Source organism: Lynx rufus, unplaced genomic scaffold (genome assembly GCF_022079265.1).
Source record: "Lynx rufus isolate CCGP_SWC_20201006 ecotype Redwood Valley unplaced genomic scaffold, mLynRuf1.p SCAF_7, whole genome shotgun sequence".
Lineage (NCBI taxonomy): Eukaryota > Metazoa > Chordata > Mammalia > Carnivora > Felidae > Lynx > Lynx rufus.
Window position 1 is genome coordinate 21,757,881 of NW_025814889.1, and position 22,755 is coordinate 21,780,635.

A 22,755-nucleotide genomic window follows, 5' to 3' on the forward strand; every position below is an offset into this window, starting at 1 on the left:
CCTCAATTCAGTGGTTTTTTTTTAGTATATCCCCAGAGTTGTGCAGCCATCACCATAATCTAATTTGAAGTATTTCTAACATTCTAAGAAGAAATCCATTCCCATTGGTAGTCCCTCCCTAGTCCTTGGCAACAATGAATCTATCTTCTATCTTTAGGGGTTTGCTTATTCTGGATATGTCATATAAATGGAATTATGTGACACATGTGACCTTTTACGTCCGGTTTCTTTCACTTAGAATGTTTTCAGGTTGTAGCATGTATCATTCTTTTTATGGCTAAATAATATTTCATTGTGGATATACCACATTTTGTTTATCTATTCATCAATTGATGGATATTGGGTCCTTTGCACTTTTTGGGTATTACCAATAATGCTGCTATGACAAAGCTGATTTACAAGTTTTTGTACTTGTACTTTACAAGTTTTGGACTTTCGTTTCTTGGTTCTATGCTTAGGGGTCTAGGTATCACCTTTTGAAGGAGTTGCCAGATTGTTTTACAAAGTGTCTGCACCATTTCAAAATCCCATAAGCAATGTACAAGGGCTCTGTTTTCTTCACCTTTTCTCCAACACTTGCCATTGTCTGATTTTTTTGGTATAGTTACCCTAATGGGTGAGAAGTAGATCTCACTGTGGGTTTGGATTTGCATTTCCCTGATGGCTAATGATTTTTTTCTTTTTATGTGCTTATTTGCTGTTTGAATATCTTCTTTGGAGAAATATCTATTCAAATTACTTGGCTATTTAAAGAACTGGGTTGTCTTTCATCATTGAATGCTAAGACTTCTTCATATATTCTTTATGTATTTTAAAGTCTCATCAGATACATGAACCGTAAATAGTCTCTCATTCTTCAGTTTCTATTTCCACTTTCTCTGGGGTGTCGTCTGAAGCACAAAGTTTTAGTTCTAATGAGGTCCAATTTGCCTATTTTTTCTTTTGTCATTTGTGCTTTTGGAATCACATCTAACAAATCATTGCCTGATCCATGGGGCTGAGATTTCCTAATTTCATTTAAGGATTTAATAGTTTTACCTGTTGTATTTCAACCATTTTGGATTAACTTTTGTATACGTTGTGAGGTAAGGGTTCAACTGTATTGTTTTGTATTGCAGATATCCAGTTGTCCCGGAACCGTTTGTTGAAAAGAGTATTCTTTCTCCCACTGGATTGTCTTGGCACCCTGGCAAAGTCAATTGACCAAAAACGTGGATTTGTTTCTGGACTCTATTCTGTTCCACTGATTTCTATGTTTATCTTTATGACAGCACCACACGGTCTTGACAGCTTGGCAGTAAGTTTTGAAATAGGGAAGCACGAGTCCTCCAACTTTGTTCTTTTTCAAGATTGTTTTTTATATTAGGTGTATACAAAAATGATTATTTAGTGAATGAGTAAATGGATGAATGTTTGCATTTTTAAAAGTTTTATCTTGAGGGTGAGGAGGTTTTATTATCTTTAAAGGAACCGTAGCTAAGAGATAGTGATATTTAGATATACATACTTCCCGAAAACATGCCAGGATTAGTCCTATTTTATAAAGATGCCTTTGATGGCTAGGTTTCTGCTACCTGGGCTGCTTGACAGGATCTGTTTCTCAATGTTCTGTAATTGGCAGCATGCTGAGGGCATAGCTGGTACTCGATAAATATTCATTGATTAAATGCCTTGTCCTTTTTGTTTTGTTTTGTTTTAACCTATTGCTTGTCTTGTCGCTACCCGTTGGTTGATAGTTGGTAAAATGTCCTGTTTTTTCCAGCCCTTTCAAAAACGGTAATTTTAGTTTAGAACCCTATTTTCCTCAACTCCTGCCAATGTTCTTCACAGCACCAAAATACGCTAGACGGATGAGTTTCCAGGATGGAAACATTAGGAATTCTTTTCCGATGGAGTATCTGGGAATTGGGTTTGCCCCTCTATTTCCTACCCTAATTGCTTTGCTATCACTTGCAGGGAGTAGCCTCCCTAAGGCGGAAAATTCCCATTCCCAAGGCTGGCAATCATTTCTGCTTTGAGTTTCCTGAAGTGTCATTTCCTTCAGGAAGACTTCCCAGATTGAGATACAGAGTGGACACTGATTCCATAGTGAATACGCGGTCTGGCATAGCCCACCACATCCTCCCACCAATCCCACAAGATAAAAAGGAAAAAAAAAAAAAAGCCTTCACGTATGTTAAAAATTTTGTATTTTCACATCTTTGTTTTTACCTGTCTGTTCCTAATTTGGTACATTGTTCCTGTGTTGCCCCCAAACCTGTTAAAACACATTCTTGCTTTAGGATTTAAATGGAAGTTTCCTTATCTCCCTCCAGGCTCCTGCTATGCTTAGCTCTGCTAGGCACATAAAGGGTACTTAGTAAATGTGGAGGGATTTTTTTTTTTTTTTTTTAAACTGTCTTGTCTCCTGTTTCAGAACACCAACTACTCGGGCTAAAGGTAGAGCTCAGGGCGAAGTGCTTAATACACAGAGCCACGGACACGCCCACAAAAGCAGCGATGAAATCTAAGTAACCTCTCCCTTTTCTAGTTAGCCATGGGGGCTACAAGCTTTCAAACTAGCCCACCAGCAGTTTTTATTTCCTTCTGCCTGGATTTACCCAACCGGTTGGCATGACGCAAGCAAAGGGCCAACTGCTGGGATCCCGACGGTCCCCAAAGCCGCACCTCCGCCGGCCCCGCCTACCGTGGCAAATTAAAAGCCCTGGCCAGTGCCAGGAGACCGGGATCCCAGTTCTGGTTTCTCCAAACTTTAAAACCTTGGGGACCCACATTCTCCGTTAATTAATTCATTCAGTAAATATTAGCCCCAACTGTGTGGCAGGTACACTGCTAGGTCACCGTAACAGCGAACGCGACAAAGTATTTTCATTCATGGAATTTACATTTCAACGGAAGGTTGAGGGAGGGCGGAGCGTACACCGTAGCCCACGGCTATTTCCCCATTTCTTTTTTAAAAAACCTTTTTTAAAGTTTATTTATTTTTGAGAGAGAGCGAGCGAGCAGGGGAGGGGCAGAGAGAGAGAGAGGGAGACAGAATTCCAAAAAGGCTTCCAGACTTCAGCACAGAGCCCCATGTGGGGCTTGAACCCATGAACCATGAGATCACGACCTGAGCCCAAACGAGGAGTTGGATGCTTAACCAACTGAGCCCACCCAGGCGCCCCTACTTCCCCCTTTCTTAAAACTACGGAAGAGCTTCCAGGTTCAATTTGAACGTTTAGGGCCTGTTACTTGCACGTGATCAAAGCTCAGCATGCAGCAAAAGCTGCCGCTCCTGTAAAGTCAGTCCGCGGTTGATCACAGGAGTATTCTAGCTCTGTTTTACAGAGAGGGTACAACTAACAGTTGAGCATAAGTCTTCACTATTCTACACGACCCCGGTATGCATCACGACTCTGACCCACGGTTAGTAGCCGCCTCTATTTGCCAAGGGCCCGAGGTAGTTAGGCATTTGGTATTTGGAAGGGCTGTTTGAAGGGCTTCCTTTCGCCCAAGTTATGCATGTATTTGCCAGTCGACAGGGGGTAGGGGGTGCAGAAAAGTTGCTTTCGGTTAAGCAGGGCAGCAAGGTCCTGGGGAGGACGCGAGGCGTCACGCTACGTTAACATTTTAATCCAAAGAACTGAGTCAAAACGACGGCAGTGGTGCCAGGGCCCTGCAGAGGCCACGCAGGTTTTAAGGAGGCGCTCCGTCCTCCATTCCGAGCCTGAAACTTCCTCCGAAACGCACGCTGTGAAAGCATCGTAGCTTCCCTGAGCGGCGCCCATCCCGCCACAATCCGCAGCCGCAGTGCAGGATGGCGCAGCACCGAAACCTGTGGCAGAGCAGGCGAGAGCTGTCACCGCCTCCTCGCCCGCCGAGGCCGGGAACGCCTAGCCCGCACAGGCCACCCCGGCGCAGCGCTCTCCAGCCCGCTCTCCAGCCCGCGCCCCGCCCGCGCGCCCGCGCGCGCGCGCGCGCGCGCCCGTCCCCCGCCCCCCGCCCCAACCAGCGCCGCGGCCACGCCCATGGCGTCCGCCGAACGGGGCGGGGCGCGGGCCGGGGGGCGGGGCGAGCCCGCGCTGTTGAATGGGGCGCCGCGACGAGCCGCGCATTCCAACGGGCCCACGTGACGCGGCCGCGCGGCCTGAGGTAAACAACCGCGGCCCCGCCTCCCGGCCCCTCCGCGGGCCCTGCACTGCTCCTCGCTGTCGGGACGCGCTCCAGCGGGGCGGGCGGCTTCCTCCGACAGTCCCCAGCGGCCGCCGCGGGCCGGAGCAGCGGCAGGCGGGCGCGGCGCCCCGGGTCTGCGGGCCGAGCGCGCCGGCCGGGGTCGAGCGCGCGTCCCCTCCCCGCCCCCACCGCGCGTTGTGGCGCAGCAGGAATTTGGCGGGGACCCGGGCGCTATTTGCGGCTCTTGACGCGCCGGCGGCCGGTGGCCCTTCGGTCATTTCTATTCTAGGGGCACTGGGTCATCGCGCCGGGCCGGCCCCCTCCCCCGGGCCCGGAGGGTGTGTCCCCCTCACAGGGGCTCGCCGCGCCTATAAGGGGCCCGAGCGGCGGGCAGGGACATGCAGCTCTACAGCAGCGTCTGCACCCACTACCCAGCCGGGGGACCGGGTCCCACGGCCGCAGCGCCCGCTCCTCCCGCCGCCGCCGCCGCCGCCGCCGCCGCCGCCGCCGCCGCCCCCTTCAAGGTCTCGCTGCAGCCCCCGGGCCCCGCCAGCGGCGAGCCAGAGCCCGAGACCGGTGAGTGCCAGCCTGCCGCGGCCGCCGAGCCCCGAGAAGCCGCCGCCGCCCCCGCCGCCAAGATGCCCGCCTTCTCCTCCTGCTTCGAGATGGTGTCCGGGGCCGCCGCCCCCGCCGCGGCCGCCGCCGGCCCGCCCGGCGGGTCCTGCAAGCCGCCGCTGCCGCCGCACTACACGTCCACGGCGCAGATCACGGTGCGGGCCCTGGGCGCCGACCGGCTCCTGCTGCACGGGCCCGAGCCCGGCGCCGCGGCGCCCGCCGCCCAGCGCGGCCGCTGCCTCCTGCTGGCCCCGGCGCCCGCCGCCCCGGTCCCGCCGCGCCGGGGCTCCTCGGCCTGGCTGCTGGAGGAGCTGCTGAGGCCCGACTGCCCCGAGCCCGCGGGCCTGGACGCGGCCCGCGAGGGCCCCGACAGAAACTTCCGACTGAGCGAGCACCGCCAGGCCCTGGCCGCCGCCAAGCACCGAGGCCCCGCGCCGCCCCCGGGGAGCCCGGAGCCCAGCCCCGGCCCGTGGGGCGAGGAGCACCCGGCGGACAGGAGCCTCCGGGGCTGGGAGAGGGCGGGCGACCGCAGCGACCCTCCCGCCGCGGACGAGGCACGGCGGCCCGACCCGGAGGCCGAGGCGCCCCCGGCGCGGGGCGGCGAGGCCGCCCAGAGCGGCGGGGCCGAGGCGGTGATCGTCTCCAGGTCGGATCCCAGAGACGAGAAACTGGCCCTGTACCTGGCGGAGGTGGAGAGGCAGGACAAGTACCTGCGACAGAGGAATAAGTACCGTTTTCACATCATTCCCGACGGCAACTGCCTCTACCGGGCGGTCAGCAAGACGGTGTACGGGGACCAGAGCCTGCACCGAGAGCTGAGGGAACAGACGGTGCATTACATCGCCGATCACCTTGACCACTTTAGCCCCCTGATTGAGGGCGACGTGGGGGAGTTCATCATCGCTGCTGCTCAAGACGGGGCGTGGGCCGGGTACCCGGAGCTGCTGGCCATGGGGCAGATGCTGAATGTGAATATACATTTAACTACTGGAGGGAGGTTGGAGAGCCCCACGGTGTCTACCATGATTCACTATTTGGGCCCAGAGGATTCCCTAAGGCCTAGTATTTGGCTCAGTTGGCTCAGTAATGGACATTATGATGCGGTGTTCGATCACTCCTATCCTAACCCAGAGTATGACAGTTGGTGCAAACAGACTCAAGTGCAGAGAAAACGCGATGAGGAACTTGCCAAATCCATGGCCATATCCCTGTCCAAAATGTATATTGAACAAAATGCATGCTCTTGAAGTGGCTGAAAACCCACACCCTGGGAGAATTGCATACGTGATTTGTGTCGGGAGAATTATGAACTCTAATCAGGGTAATAGCACTTTTAAACTTCCTAGTAGATTTACTGTAGGTGTAATGCCTTAATCATTTTTTTGAATGTTTTCTCCTCAGAGCTGAAGGTTGCTGGGCACCTAAATGATGTTTCATGATGGCTTTCGGTGATCCTACTGTCCTACTGCTATTTATAATTTGCTGTATAAAGTTGGCACTACTTAATTTGCAAGCTAGTTTCTCACGGTATAAATTTGTTCATTCCTGGTCATCTGTTTTCTACACAAATGTATTTTTGCACAACATTTTTAAAAATTGGTGTACCTTCACCTATGACGTGTGTTCCATTTTGACAGCTTTCCAGCATAAATCCGGAGAAGCGCTTTACATGAAGTTTCTTACTTTGAACAGAGTTTTGTGATTTAGTAGTGATTTTATGTTGTTCACTTTGAATTTTACGATTCTTAGATAATTATTTCGAGTGGATATCGATGCATTCGTGTTACCAGACTGATTGGCCCATTCCATTTTGATGAAAACCAGATTTGTTGTTTTGGAAATCATTATTTTTCTAGAAATGGTAAACCTTTTAAAGAGAAACACTTAAGGGAAGGTTGTGGGAGTTTTCTTTAAGGGATAGTACCAGCTTACTTGAATGAAAGTCTGATGTTTGCTGATGGTACAGTGACAACTCTTCTTGTACTTTGGTTGGCATTTAGAGTAGATTGGTGCTCTGAACCGTTTTTATTTATATTTGTCATTTTGTTATAGAAGCATTTTAACTTTGTGACAAGATAAGCCTCCTGCTTTGTAGAGCTTCTCGGATTCAACTAAGAGATTTGAAAAACTAACAGCATAAATGCCTTGAATCAACCGTGGCGGTTGTTTCACAGCAGGAGAATACCGTCTTAATATTTTATTCCTTTTAAATTCTCTCAAAAGGCAAAATAGGATTGCCCTGTATTATGTACAAATAAAAATGTCTGTAAACAGATCTTGTATGGTTTGCTGGGTCAAACAATGTTCCCAACCTGAAATCTATCTTATTTCCACTTTAACTACTTTCAGTCCTATTTATTAAGTACTGCAGTTTGTACTTTTTTATTTTGTAACATTTTGTGATTTTTTTGTACAATGCTGTATTTGTACAATAGAGCGATTCTCAGCTGATGGAATGAATGAATAAAATGTGTAATTTTACTTTTGCAATGTCTTTTTGGCTAAGGCCGTTTTTGAATTTCAAAAGTGACACTTGTGGGAGCTTTTCTTACACGTATGTGCCTTTTTTCCGTAGGTAAAGCTGTCACGGAATTCTGAGGGAGGTTTCTTAAGTTCTCACGTGAACAGGGTAGGATAATCATTAGTCATTTCACAGGATAAGTCTTTGAGAAATATAATTTGAAGGTGGAGTAACTGAGGACATTGCTCTCATTATTTCTAATTATAATTCCTGTCAAACCCTAGAGGATGGCTACTAAACAGGGAAGTGCAGGTATTGTGTTAGCCAGCACAGTGTCTGAGTATCAGGGTTTTGCGTTTCACTTATTCTCAGCACAGATTCAAATGTTTCAAAGGGTAACCAAAGCAGTGCCCTAATTTTTATCCAGTCTGGCATCTGGAGACCACGGGAATCTATTAAGTTTAACACGTGTTAATCGGATTTAGTTTACAAGCACACCTGTGTATATATAATCGGGGTATATTGTTTATCGTAGAATAAAAACAGCTGCTTTGGATGTTTTACTTTACAGTCGATAATGGCATCTGTTTATGTGTCACGTGTCTAGGCACATTTGAGCTTGCGTTCATTGCTTAACCACATTTTTGGAAGAATGCCATGGGTTAGCAGGACAATTTCCTTTAAATGTTAACTAATGAACTTTTTCAAATGTTAACTAATCACGCATCTCTTGCTTTTTCAGGCAAGATAAGGTTTGCCTCGTGGCGTCGCTGATTAACTTGGGGAAAAAAATTATTTGAATTACCTAGCTAAATATGGCTCTTTCCTCTTCTCCCCTTTATGTAGACATGTATAAAATTTGGATATGCTTAAAACTTACACATATGAATAGGCTAATTAGGTATAATTTCCTAAAAAGCATTCTAGAAGCCCATGACTGTTCAGAAGAAACCGATTTCTTCTGGGTTCGGTTTCATTTTTGAATTAGAGTCCCAACTCCTCGACCGAGATTCTCAAAGGTGTGTGTTTAAAAAAAAAATTAACGAATCCTAAGATTGTATTGCATGGCAACACGTTTTTTTAGCGGTCTCGCCTAAAAGATCTGTCTGTGTCTTTCCCATTGTCTTTCTTTGGCTCGGGTTTGTTTTTGTTTTTGTTTTTGTTTTTTTGAAGAAGTGCCGTGTTGTAACTCCCTTACACTCAGTATTTATTCTCTGCTGTCATCCCAGGTTTATATATTTAGTAGCAGTGCTGGGTCGAGCAGTTGAAGCGGTGGAAATGTGGTGAATGTAATTTACTTACTCTCAGCAGCCAGATTGGTTCATATTCCTTCAGATATTCTCTAAGAAAAGGAAATGCCTTAGGGTTCCTTGAACATCAAAGTTGGTTAGCCTCAGCTTGGGTAAACAGTCTTTCTGTTGCCATGTTTTCTCCGTAGTTTTTGTATTAAAGAAGAGGATCTTGAGCTAATCTCACTACTTTTTAAAATTTATTTTATGTGTTTTCCCTCTTTCCCTAAAAGGTGAGAAAGTTGAACTCTAAAAGTTAGCTTGGTACTCAGCGTGCCCATATGGAGGAAAAGTATTAGCGAATAAAAATAGGTTTTAAACCTTTGGACCTCTGATAATTTAACATGCAGGTAAACATAACCGGAGACATTCAAGTGTCTGTATCAGATCTGTCATGGTCACGCTCAACGATTGTTACATGAAATCACAAGCCCAGGCCTTATTACTCTTTGGAGTGTCTATAACCATCTCAAAGAGTCACCAAGAAACTAGATGGCATTGAATTCCATTTCATTCCCTAAATGTACTAAGTGCACTAGACACGGACTGTATATTATGTTCCCTGTTGAGTCTCTGCGCTCAAACCTAGTAACTAGCAGAGTAAATGCTCAGTAAGTATTTGCTGAAAGAGTGGATTGAAGGAAAGCGTGAGCTTGGGACAATATTTGGTGGATGGGAAATTAAGTAAAAATGATTGGGTTCTACAATTACGGGGCATTACCACTGACAGAGTAATTCTGAGCTTGTCACTTACAAAAAGGCAGTGTAGTCTTTAATTCTCTAATGGAAAAGGTAGATTTTGAAACCCAAAGATCAGAATTTGATGTGATCTGTGTGTCATCTTGCAAACATCTTGAGAGCTAAACTAAGGAAAATTATTTAAAAATAGAACTTCCATTCATCTGAAGTGATTCTGAAAGTGTTGCCTCAGCCCAGGGGCCTTGCTCTGACTTGCTTTCGGGGTTGCACGCGTCTCGAGTCCAGTCTCCGCCATTTCCTCGTTCTGTTCTGTTTTCTTTCTATAGCCTGGTTCGGAAGGAAACGTTGGACAGATTTCAGGCATGTTTTAGGATTGTTGTGTTCAACAGCACCGGCCTCAGCCTTACACCATTGGTCACCGGGGCCTAGGCAAGCAGATCTATTGGGGGAAAAGAATCGGTGTATTTCCTCCCACTGTAAATTAGGTCAGTGACTATTCTATGAGTAGAGGTCAGAGAGAGAGAGTTCACTGTCATCAGATTACTAGTAGTAAAATCCTATCTAGCCTGGTTTTCACAAGTGAATTTTCTAATGGAGCGGTCTATTAAGGTCTAGAATTTAAAACAAAACTGCTTTCGATAAAATTCTTTTAAGAAGCAATCTGTGGTGCACTAATTTGCCTTTGTGAAATAATAACGTAGTTTGATCTTCCTTGAACGGCTGAGTGCTTTCATGGTGGCATGGGTATGTGGACGTGAAGCCACGGCAGGCTGGTGTTGGTCGGACAAGTCCCTTTGTACTTTAAAGGATCTCAGAGTGCTCGCGCTTTTGTCTTTGTGGTTTATACTTTCCTGTCTCCTCCCTCAAACCCGGTTCCCCATCCTGATTTCCTATGTTGAATTAAAGACACCAATAAGCAGGCTTAATCAGAATTGACTCTAGGATAATAGGAAATGGGTTTCTAATCTGAGAATAGGATGTTCTGTTATGAGTAATGTGCTCAGCTTTAGTTTTGGGGCAGCGAGAGAGGTTTTTTTGCTTATATTTTTGTCTTCTTTTTATTTGTTTTTTTTAGAGAGAGAGAGAGAGAGAGTGGGGAGAGGGGGAGAGGGACGGTGGGGGAAGAGAATCTTAGAGACAGAGAGAGGGGAGGGGTAGAGAGAGAAAGGGAGAGAAAGAATCCTAAGCGGGCTCTGCACTGTCAGTGCAGAGTCCAACGCGGGGCTTGAGCCCGTGAACCGTGAGATCATGACCTGAGCTGAAACCAAGAGTTGGACGCTTAATCTACTGAGCTACCCAGGCGCCCTGAGGGAGAGAGAATCTTAAGCAGGCTCCATGTTTAACGTGGAGCCCAATGCAGGGCTCGATCTCACAACCCTGGGATCATGACCTGAGCCAAAATCAAGAGTCGGATGTTCAACAGACTGAGCCACCCAGGCACGCCCGTCTTCTTTTGTGCATGGTGTGGGTAGTATCCTGGAAATGCTGAATTTTCTGATTAAGGGACCCCGGACCCCGTAGTGCCATATTCAAACAAAACAAAACAAGACAACTTGAGGCTAACTATCTTAGTCCTCAAAGCTGCAATTGATTTGTCATTGCCTGGTTGATACTTTGCTTCCTCTGTGCCACATGTAATCCTTTTTGTGTACCTGTCATCGTCTTCCTTTTGCTTTTTGTATTTAGTGTTCCGGTTCACCACGATGTGCTGATTATGAAGTAATTCAAATTTCAGTTCTGTATTGAAGACTCCAAAGTACAGTACACATAGATAGGTCTAGTACAAATATGACTATTGTCTTTCGAACGGCCTCTCCCTAATACTCCTTTAATGAGCGTCCATTATGTCTACACTGGGTAAATAAGTGAGTCTTCCTCATCCTGGCCTTCCCTTTTCTTTAAAGGATTTTCCCCTTATATTGATTAGAATGGTTGCATAGGCACTCTGCAATTAACCTGAATAGAACTCAGGCAACGACAATTGGAAAAACTCCCGACGGGATTTGTGCATTTTATATTCGACAGCAGTTAGAGAAAACCTACCCCCATCCCAAGAATTTTATATTTTGAACTGGAATTTTTAGCAAATATCGACGTCAAGTAGATTGAGAGTATGTAGAGAGGTAGCCTCAGTGACGTACGCTCGAAGTGATGATTGAGAACACATGTTCCACTTAGATGAGAAGTTCTGTCAATAATTTTAACCGCGGACTGTGTGGTTGTATTTCGTAGCCTATCAAAGCGCAAAAGGGCGGTGTGCAAAGTAGGTAATTGTGAAGGAAATTTAAACCAATGGGTCATGTAAGACCCGTGCAGCCAATTTGTAAAATAAACTCAAATAAAGCTTTCGGTTCTAATGACAAACAGGAAACATTCACACCTTTTGTCTCTTACAGTGAAATCTGAACCGTACTGACGATAGAATAGGACTGAAGAAGCGGAAGAACACCGCGAGGAAATTCTCAGCCGTCGCTGCACCGCCTTGGTCATCTTGCCCGAAAGTGCCAGACCTGGGGGTGGGCAGGGGCGTGAACAATTACATTTTGTCTTTAACTTTAACTCTAAACCATACTCCTATCTCAATAAACAGTAGATGTCTGAAACAGAAACCTCAAACACGACTTATCCTACAGGGCTTTAGGACGGAATTAGAAGAGCGATTTAAGACGTATGTTACACTTTTTTTTTTTTTTAAGTTTATTTATTTATTTTGAGAGAGAGAGCATGAGCAGGGGAGGAGGAGAGAGGGGGAGAAAGAGAGGGAATCCCGAGCAGGCTCTGCGCTGTCAGCCTAGGGCTCGAACTCAGGAACCACGAGACCACCACCCGAGCGGAAGTCAAGAGTCAGACCCTTAACTGACTGAGCCACCCAGGCGCCCCAACACTTTTCAATATAAAGTAGTTTTCTCAGACAGATTTTTCATTACCTTCCCATATTGTTGATGGTGGCTGTTGGCAGAAGTCAGTACTGCTCGGAATTGAGGCAATTTGCAGAGAGATGGCTAGACTAGTTTAGAAAGCGACAGGAACCTACAGAAATAGACAGTGTGATTTTAATAGTTAAGATAGTTAAGCGAAGCCTGTAACAGAGAGAAACTTGTTTCTTTTTCGCTTAACTGTTCCCAAGGGAGCAGTCCAGGCCGGCTGTGCTCCGCAGAGGACACAGTCCCCAGGACACGGTCCCTATGGCCAAGATCCAAGCTGGGCCACCACCGTGTCTGGATCGTAGCTCAGAGAAACAGCACACACCCTGAGGTAGCACCCTTCGCTTCTGCTCTTGTCTGTTGGCCCGAATTTCATCATATGGCCTTATCTAACTGGCAAATACCATTCAGACTGTTGCCAAGAGGAAGGGTAAATGGGTTTTGGCAGAAAAATAGCAATCTTTTCCAAATCTTTTTTTTGACAGGAATGGTTTAGGGTTACAGTATCTTTAGGAAGAAAATTATAATAAGGCGGTATCTGGGAATAAAATATGCATGAACTTGCTTCACTGAATTAATAGTGGCTGCCATGGAGGGCTCCTTATCAGCTCTCCCACAATGTGTTTGCCACCGGTTAAATATATACGTGTGCAAAGCCTTCCTTGTTTTAAGAAGGCTGCTATTTTTCTATTTCCCTTCCATTCTTAATTGTTTTGTAGGATGTCGGAAATATCTTGAAAATCTGGCCTTCAACACACGTCCTGGGTCTCTTCAGAGAGAACAATATATAAAACTTTTCCCTCTTATGTTTTCATAGATCTTGCTTCTCTGGGGTATTGCTGGTTTTACTTCTCTCCCTTTCTCTACTTTCTAGTTCTTTTTTATTTATAATTCCTGCCTGGTTGTCCTTTAGAATAGTTTTCTGTGCTTAAAATAAGGTGATCCTTACTCATTTTTACTAATTTACTAGTTTTACTAATTTGCTCAGCCTTTAAAAGAAAACGTCTAAACCACACCTAAAGAAGGGGGAAGAACTCACACCATTAGTGGGTACTTAGTGGACTAGCGGCTCCATATAAGTGTCATATTTAAAATTTAAGGATGAGGCTTCCTTCTTGTAATTCTTAATCACTTTCTTAAGGTTAATAAGAATCATCATAAATGGGTCAGAGCCGCCAGCAGGAAGCATAACCCATCCCAAGAGATGATCATGAACGTTCTTGTTGAGATGGGCGGTCGTCCGGCTGAGTCAGGAGAGCTGTACTATAAGCAAAGCCTTGTGAAGGGTTCATCAAAAGTAATTGACGTGTGGGTGCCTGGGTGTCTCCGCTGGTTAAGAGTCTGACTTTGGCTCCGGTCACGACCTCCCAGTTCGTGGGTTCAGGCCCCGCACGAGGCGCTAGCTATGCCAACAGCTCGGAACCTGGAGACTGCGTCACGTTCTGTGTGTCTCTCTCTGCCCCTCCTCTGCTTCGTACTTGTGCATGTGCTCTCTCTGTCCAAAATAAATAAATAAATAAATAAATAAATAAAAAAGTAACTGATGTAAAGAAAGCCATAACTGATGCAAGTAACTGTATCCGAATTATCTAGCTGCCTGTCTATCTTGCCTGCAGGAACGTATTGTCACAAGAGAAGGATAGCGCTCTGTGTGATGTCTAGAGAACAAAGAACCAAGGAAGAATATTGGTCAATGTGTCTCTGTCCATCTAGGCGAGAAGGTGTCCTGGGCAAGCCACAGTAATATGCTGAATAGATGAGAGAAATAAAGGAAAACACTTCTTGGAGCGTTTGGTCCCACTGATTTCACAATCGTAAGTTAAATTTGGTGCTTTACCTGCTTTCCTCATGGACCCCTCGGGATAATCGCACGCAGTAGTGTGGAGCCACTGCCTGCACTCCGATCTGAGAATACTGGCTGCTCAGGCTTCGCCTCTCCCTGCCTGCCACACCCAACCCGAGGCGGATTTCTTTTGGGCGAAAATAGACTAGATCAAGAGAAAAGACCTCCGGGACTCTCAGTTGGGATCCTCAGGAAAGTAGGCACGCAGAGGGAAGCCACACTGTACACATATTCCAAACCGCTTCCGTCTCAGAAATACCAATGCCATCAATCGCCGGGCATTTAATATCGTCTCTAACATAAACGCAAGACCCCAATAATTGATGGAGGAGCAGTGGATGAGAAGGAAAGAGAAAGGAAAGGATGCAGTGAACAGAAGAAAATCGAAAAGGAGAAAAAAAAGTGAGTGAATCTCTAATTGATCTCTTCCGAGAAATAAGATAAGATCTTGGATCCTGGAGAACAGAGTGCTGCTATTTTTAAAAAGAAGTCTTGTAAATTAAAAATAGCATAGCTGATGTTAAATATTCAGTAGAAGTTTGGAAGATAAAGTGGAGGAAATCTCTCAGAAAGTGGTACAAGGAGACATGGAATGAAAAATAGAGACCCGATAAGAAAATGAGGAAACGAATCTACGAAGCCCAATATTTGACTAATAGGTATTCCAGAGATAGAACGAAGACGATGGTTGAGAAAGAAAGGTTATACCAATGATTTCCCAGAGCTCAAGGATAGCAACCTCTAGGTTGTAAGGTCCCACAGGATGTCCACAGTGTCATCATGGACGGCCATATAGGTTGTGTCTGTGAATGTTATGGGAATAGTATTCCCCAGAGTGGTGCAGTGCACAACATGTACAACTGTGTGTGGCAGCCCAATGAATGCAACCCATGCCATGTTATTTTGAATAGCTATTTCAAAGTACTCGGTATTAAAAAAATAGCCTCATTGCTTTCGAGGAGAAAACGAAGTCATTTCTCAACAGAAGAACTCAACAGATTCTCAACTAAGACTTCTGAACAGAAACATAACCAGGAGACCATCGAACGATGCTTTGCAAATTCGGAAGGAAAATGATTTCGAAGCTACAATTCTATACCCAGCCAAATCAGCATTCTTAATTGTAAACAGCAGAATCTATACGGTTGATGTAAGCAGATGAGAAGTTTATTGACGTTACATTGTTTGGGTTGTTTATGGGCTTTTCTGGTAAGAGAATGCATGCTTGCACACCATGTTGCCAGGACCCACACCCAAAGACCATCGTGGGGACTGCACCTGAGAAAACATCCACACTACCACACTTCTCCGGATACCACAGCTTGCAGCAATGAGTCAGCTCAGTATCGAGCCATCCCTCCCCCACAGAGTAGATCGCCGTCTCCATAATCTGCCACAAAATAAAAAAATAAAAAAGGAAACAGCCACTTTCTCATGTTGCTTACTTTTTTTTTTAAGTTTATTGATTTATTTTGAGACAGAGAGTGTGTGGGGAAGGGCAGAGAGAGAATCCCAAGCAGGCCCCGGGCTGTCAGTGCAGAGCCCTACGCTGGGCTCAATCTCATGAACCATGAGATCATGAACCGAGCCGACCTCAGAGGTCGACTGAGTAACTGCCGAGCCACCCAGGCGCCTCTCACACTGCTGACTTCGGAACCGAAGTCTTACCCACGTACGTGTCATTGGAAGAATTTAGGCTACATATTTCCCTCCCCAACCCCAGCAGCCAAAGGGCACATTCTAGATGTTATCTTGGAAAAGTGAGACCCGAGACGTGGGAGATTTACCAAGGGAAAGGTGACCAAGAGATCTCGGGTAGCACGGAAATGAAACAGTATTTACTAGACCAGCCAAACTATTAAGAATGAGAGTGGCATAAACATATTTTCAGACACTGAAGTCTCAAAAAAGGTACCACCTCCTTAGCCTTTCTCAGAAATCTACTTGCAAGAGTCCTGCCTACACGAGGGTGCCAACCAAGGGAAATTAAGACACGGGATCTAGGAAACAGGTCTCCATCTCACCTGAAATAAAGGGAAGCCACAGACTGGTTTGTGGTAGAAGGAATGTCCAAGTTGGCATCTGGGCTGCGGGTCTACAGAGAGGCTGGCACAGGACAGCTCGGGGCTTCTGGCCACTGAGGGCTGGATGAGTGTTGTCAGGGGAGCTGACAACAGTTTGGGGACAGATCAGTGGCAAAAACAGAGACAACCAAGCAAATAGAAGAAAAAGGGACAATCGTTACTTTTAGGGAGAACAAAAAAGTTGTATAAGAAAAGGAAATGTAACCAAAAGACCAAATGTTTGTACTCAGTTACGAAAGATCACTGCATAACATAAAATGTACAGCCTGGATGTCAGGTTCGCAAAAAATGAAGTAAATAACTGAGAAGATAAGGGAGGGGAAGTGCCTATATATATATGTATATAGATGCACGTATATATATATATACACACACACACATATGTATATATACAGACACACACACATACACACACACACATATATATATATAATGTTGCAGAGTTAAAAATCTTATCTTCCATAATAGAAAATATATACTATCTTAAAAGAAAAAAACCAAGAAGTTTAAAAATATTTTAGTAAATATAACTATATTATATATTTATATGAGCGTAAATTACATTTGTATTAGTAATTCACATAATAATGGCAACACATTATTTTTAATTATGGAGGCATATGTTAGAATAAAGATGAAAGGAGTGGAACCAGCTGCCTCTGGGGGGTGGGAAGGTTGTGGCAGGAGACTACTGTTTTTCATTTAAATTTTGTTAAATTTTTAAATTTTTTTTTTCAACGTTTTTATTTTTATTTTTGGGACACAGAGAGACAGAGCATGAACGGGGGAGGGGCAGAGAGAGAGGGAGACACAGAATCGGAAACAGGCTCCAGGCTCTGAGCCATCAGCCCGGAGCCTGACGCGGGGCTCGAACTCACGGACCGCGAGATCGTGACCTGGCTGAAGTCGGACGCTTAACCGACTGCGCCACCCAGGCGCCCCAAATTTTGTTAAATTTTTAAAAATTAAAAATTTTTTTTTTCAACGTTTATTTATTTTTTGTGGGACAGAGAGAGACAGAGCATGAACGGGGGAGGGGCAGAGAGAGAGGGAGACACAGAATCGGAAACAGGCTCCAGGCTCTGAGCCATCAGCCCAGAGCCCGACGCGGGGCTCGAACTCACGGACCGAGAGATCGTGACCTGGCTGAAGTCGGACGCTTAACCGACTGCGCCACCCAGGCGCCCCAAATTTTTAAAAATTTTAAGTAGGCTCCACACCCAACGCGGGGCTTGAACTCATGACCCTGAGATGAAGCGTCACACGCTCTACTCACAGAGCCAGGCAGGCACCCCCTGTTTTTCATTTTAAGCTGTGTTGAACCATTTGACTTTCAAAAGTAAGAATATATAGAACTTAATAAAAATAATGATGACGGAGAAAATTCAATATATTACAGATTCTCGCAAGCTCTGGGTTCCAGGTTTTAGATGTGCAGCTCTGTTCTTTTTAAAATTAAAAAAAAAAATTTTTTTTAACTTACTTTTGAGAGAGAGAAAAACAGAGCGTGAGCAGGGGAGGGGCAGAGAGAGAGGGAGACACAGAATCCGAAGCAGGATCCAGGCTCCAAGCTGTCAGCACAGAGTCCGACGCGGGGCTCGAGCCCACCGACCGGGACATGGTGACCTGAGCTGAAGTCGGACGCTTAACTGACTGACCCACCCAGGTGCCCCCGTGCAGCACTGTTCTTAATACTATGGTGTGATATAGATATGATGTAGACCTGAGTTCTAGTACGAGTGTAGAATTCTGAAACTGACATACATGAGAGACCTCTGTGTAACGGGCCGGAAAGCAATGAATACATTTATGTTCAGTCTAGATTTAAATGAAGCTAGATTCAGTTCTCATCTACACAGATCAAAACACATACTCAGGGCATAAGAGTCACTGCAATTTCTAGGAGAAATGGCAGAGAAAAGAATCCGTTGGTCTAGCAGGCTGTTGACTCTACCCTGGAATGATTAAGCTCCCACGATGGTAGTCACTGGTTAATCATTGAGGCATCTGATGGGGGTTGGAAAACTCATACCCCCTCACGCACATTTTGTATTCAGATGACCAGAAGGTTTCAGTGACCCCCTGGAGAATCAAACCAAGGTGTCATCCCCCCTCTTAAGAAATTAATAGCCCAGTGGGGGGCAGATAAGAAAAGAAATTTTAAGAATACAAACGTATTAAATGTTTTTGTTGTTGAATGAGTTGACTCTTGGGGTTCAGAAAAGCGGAAATTCAGCGAGATTTGAGTTGTCCAAAGAGGTTCACAGAAGAGGCTGGATTCACAGGAAACTCCGAAGGGAGAAAGGATTGGAATGGTAAGGGGGAGGGGGACGGCCACTCTGGGACCATCCCCTTGAACGCACCGATGTGACAGTGACCGAGGTGCATTCAGATCAGTAGGAAAACAGTCCTACGTCACCGCGAAGAGTTCCTGTGGAGCCGTGTGGAAACCAGGCTAGGTGTCGTGGGGCTACATTATAGAAGATATCGGAAGGCAGGAGGAAGAAGTTAAATTTGATGTGTTAAAGACGGTCAACTGTAAAACAAGGGAGTATTTTTCTTTGATGTATCTTGGGCTTAAAATGTAATTTCAACTTTTTCTTATAGAATTAAGCATGCTAATTATAGAAAATACATGTATCTTAGATATTTTTCCACTTCTGTTAGAAGTGGAAATGGTTGAGATTTGAGATTAGATCTGGGCTAAGATCTTTTCCTTGCCCCCTGGTAGTCTGTGACCTTAGGGAGAGTTCCTTATTCTCCCTGAAGTTTGGTTGGTTTCTTCATCTTTTAAATGGGGCAAGTGTTGTAAAATGCAATTTTCTCAGTTCTTACCCTTTTCTCTGGAAATTTCCCTCTGCCCCCATTTGCAGGGATCAATCCTTGGGAAGCCTTACACCCCCACCACTCTGGGATACACATCTGACTGAAGCTACACTAATCAGGTTCTTTCTTCTGGAAATTGGACACATTTGTGGGCCTGGGATGGTAATATTTGAATTTAAGGCTGTGTGTGTGATTTCTTCCATAGAGTTCTGGGGAAGCAGAAGAGGTAGCTAGCTGAACTGCAGAAAGAGAAAAGAATAGGGGCGCCTGGGTGTCTCGGCCGGTTGAGCATCGGACTGTTGACCTCAGCTCAAGTCATGATCTCACAGTTTGTGAGTTCGAGCCCCACTTTGGATTCTGCGCTGACAGCATGGAGCCTGCTTGGGGTTCTGTCTCTCCCCTTCTCTGCCCCTTCCCTGCTCGCATCCTCTCTATCTCAAAACAAATACATAAATTTTAAAAAAAGAAAGAGGAAAGAATGATGTAAATGTGCTATGAGATCTGGGTACTAGAGGAAGAGAGAATTCCCAGATTATCATTTCCGGCATTGACCCCTTTCTAAGGCTTTGCTGCCTTCCTGCATCCTTGCAATAAATTAACCTTTTTTCCCCTTAAGCTAATTCAAGCTCGTTTTCATTTCCTTAAAATTAAGAGTCTTAACGCACGCTAGATACAAATAGCTCTCTGAGCGCCTTAAGCACCTCCCCATATCGCTTGGCCTTCCCTCCAAATTCTGACTTTGGTCCTTGCTTCACAGAGATCCCTAGAGCCACCTGCAGTTTCCAAGTCTCTGCTCAGCATCCTATTTGTTTGCTAACGTCCCCTCGGCCAAAGAAAGTTAGACGACCGAAACTAGATTCAGGGGGTGGAAATAGACCTGTCCTCGTGATAGGAGTTGCTGCAAAGTCACATTGCAGAGGGAAACGTACCAGGATGTATCCAGGAACGGTAGGAATTATTGTGGCCATTTTTGCAAATTCTCCCACAGAATTTTGATGTCTAGTGGGGTGAACTTTGATGATTGGAAGACAGAACAGAAAGATCCACAATCGCTTTGTCTTCTGTCTCCCCGCTGGACTATTCTGAGGCTCATTGGTTCCACACGCTCTCACTGGACGTGTCCTGGGAGTCTGGGCAGCGTTGCATACAGTCTTTGCCTCCAGTTTATTTCATAGGTATTTGAGCTAAGACACTATTATATCAGATTCTCGAGAAGATTTAAAGAGGATATAATGTCTCTGGATTACACTCCATAAGCTGTAACTTTTGGCAGTGTCACCAACAGAAGCGTTTCATAATAACAAAATCTGAACGGACTTCAACAGTACAGGCATACCTCGGTCTACCGCACTTCCTTTCTTGTGCCTTGCAGTTGCTGTGTTTTTTTTTTTTATAAATTGAAGGCCGTGGCAATTCTGCATCGAGTAAGTCTAATGGGGCCATTTTTCTGACAGCATTTGCTCATTTCACGTCTGCGTGTCACGTTTTGGTAAGTCTTGCACTATTTCCAAATTTTTCATTATTATTGTATTTGTCATGATGATCTGTGATCGGTGATCTTTGACGTTACCATTGAAATTGTTTTGGGGTGCCATAAACCACTCCCGTATAAGACCGAAAAGTTAACGGATAAATGCTGTGTGTGTTCTAACTGTTCTACCAACCAGCCAGGCCCTGTCTCTCTCCCTCGGCTTGGACCTCCCCATTCCCCGAGATGCAAAAGTATTGAAATTAGGCCAGTTAATAACCCTACAATAGCCTCTAGGTGTTCAAGTGAAAAGGAAGAGTTGCACGGGTCTCACTTTAGATCAAAAGCTAGAAATGATTAAGCATAGGGGAGGGCATGTCAAAAGCTGAAGTAGGTCAAAGGCTAAGCCTCTTGAGCCAAACAGTTAACCAAGTTGTGCACGCAGAAGAGAAGTTCTTGAAGGAAATTGAACGTGCTTCCCGTGAACACAGGAATGATAAGAAAGCGAAGCAGCTTTATTGCTGATGCGGAGAAAGTCGGAGTGGTCTGGAGAGAAGATCCAACCAGCCACGACATTCCCTGAAGCCAAAGCCTCATCCAGAGCGAGGCCCTGACTCTTCCATTCTATGAAGGCTGAGAGAGGTGAGGAAGCTGCAGGAGAAAAATCAGAGGCTGGCAGCGGTTTGTTCCCGAGGTGTAAGGAAAGAGGCCGTGACCGTAACACAAAAGTGCAAGGTGAAGCGGCAAGTGCTGGTGTGGAAGCTGCAGCGAATTATCCAGAAGACGTAGCAAAGATAGATCATTAATGAAGGTGGCTACGCTCCATAACAGATTTCCAATATAGAAAATATAGCCTTAGCCTGGAAGAAGATGCCATCCAGGACTTTCATAGCTAGAGAGGAGAAGTCAAAGCCTGACTTCAAAGCTTCAAAGGACAGGCTGACTCTCTAGTCAGGGGCTAAGGCAGCTGGTGACTTCATGCGGAAGCCGATGCTCACTTACCATTCTGAAAATCCTAGGGTCCTTAAGAACTATGCTAAATCTACTCTGCCTGTGCTCTATCAGTGGAACTACAAAGCCTGGGTGATTGTACATCTATTTATGACATGGTTTCCTGAATATTTTTAAGCCAACTGTTGAATCTACTGCTCGGAAAATAAAGATTCCTTTCAAAATATGGCTGTTCCGTGACAATGCCCCCGGTCGTCCCAGGGCTCTGATGGACACGTACAATGAGATGAATGTTGTTTTCATGCCTGCTGACACAACATCTATTCCGCAGCCTGCGGATCAGGTAGTCATTTCAACTTTCAAGGCTTATTATTTAAGAAATACACTTCATAAATCCCAACTGCCATAGATAATGATTCCTCTGATAGATCTGGGCAAAATCAATTGAAAGCCTTCCGGAAAGGACCGACCATGCTGGATGCCATTAGGAACGTTCGTGATTCAGGAGAAGTCAAAATATCAAGGTAAACAGGACTTCGGAAGAAGTTGGTTCTAATCCCCAGGGATGATGTTGAGGGGCTCAAGACTTGAGTGGAGGAAGTGATGGCAGATGGGGCAGAAACAGCAGGACAGCTAGAATTAGAAGCGGAGCCTGAAGATGGGACTGAATTGCTGCAATCTCATGACGAAACTTTAACGGATGAGTAGCTGCTTCTTATGGATGAGCCAAGAAAGTGATCTCCTGAGATGGGATCTACCCCCGGTGAGGATGCTGTGAAGGTTGTCGAAGCGATAACAAAAGGTTTAGAATATCACATAAACTTAGTTAATAAAGCAGGGACAGTGTTTGAGAGGACTGAGTCCGATTTTGAAAGAAGTTCTCTACTGTGGTTCAAATGCTATCAAACAGCACCGCATGCTATGGAGAAGTCGCTTGTGAAAGGAAGAGTCTATTGACGTGGCAAACCTCATCGTTGTCTGCTTTTAAGAAATCACCACAACCACCCCAGCCTTCGGCGACCGCCACCCCGATCGGTCAGCAGCCACCAGCAAAAAGATTATGACTCTTAAAGCTCAGATGATGGTCAACATTTTTTAACAATAGTTTTCGAGAGAGACAGAGACAGCACCAGAAGAGTAGGGGCGGAGACGGGAGAGAGCGAGAATCTCAAGCAGGCTCTGCACCGTCAGCGCAGAGCCTGATGGGGGGCCTGAGCTCAAGAAACGTGAGATCATGACCTGAGCCAAAACCAGGAGTTGGACACTTAACCGACTGAGCCACACAGATGTCCCAACAATAAAGTATTTTTAAATTAAGGTATGCACATTGTTTTCTTAGACGCAATGCTATTGTATACATAATAGGCTGCAGTATAATGTAAACATAATTTTATCTGTGCTGGGAAAGCAAAAAAATTCATTTGACTGACTTTATTGTGA

General features: G+C 45.5%; 1 protein-coding gene across 2 annotated transcripts; it reads left to right on the top strand.

The window, feature by feature from the left end:
* The first annotated feature begins 4,377 nt into the window (after window positions 1–4,377).
* OTUD1 (OTU deubiquitinase 1) lies at window positions 4,378–11,932 on the top strand. 2 transcript variants are annotated; one of them, XR_006959765.1, is made up of 2 exons: window positions 4,378–6,091; window positions 11,616–11,932. XR_006959765.1 is itself a non-coding variant. In XM_047065669.1 (1 exon), exon 1 carries the CDS (start codon window positions 4,554–4,556, stop codon window positions 6,015–6,017), a length of 1,464 nt encoding a protein of 487 aa, XP_046921625.1. In that variant the 5' UTR covers window positions 4,378–4,553; the 3' UTR covers window positions 6,018–7,264. The 2 variants fall into 2 exon arrangements, 1 of the variants encoding a protein (XP_046921625.1); XM_047065669.1 differs by lacking the exon at window positions 11,616–11,932 and having other exon boundaries at window positions 4,378–7,264.
* The last annotated feature ends 10,823 nt before the right edge of the window (window positions 11,933–22,755 follow it).

Bases quoted from the DNA above. Each gene is read 5' to 3' on its own strand.
- OTUD1 (XM_047065669.1), top strand. From the start codon at position 4,554: ATGCAGCTCTACAGCAGCGTCTGCACCCACTACCCAGCCGGGGGACCG.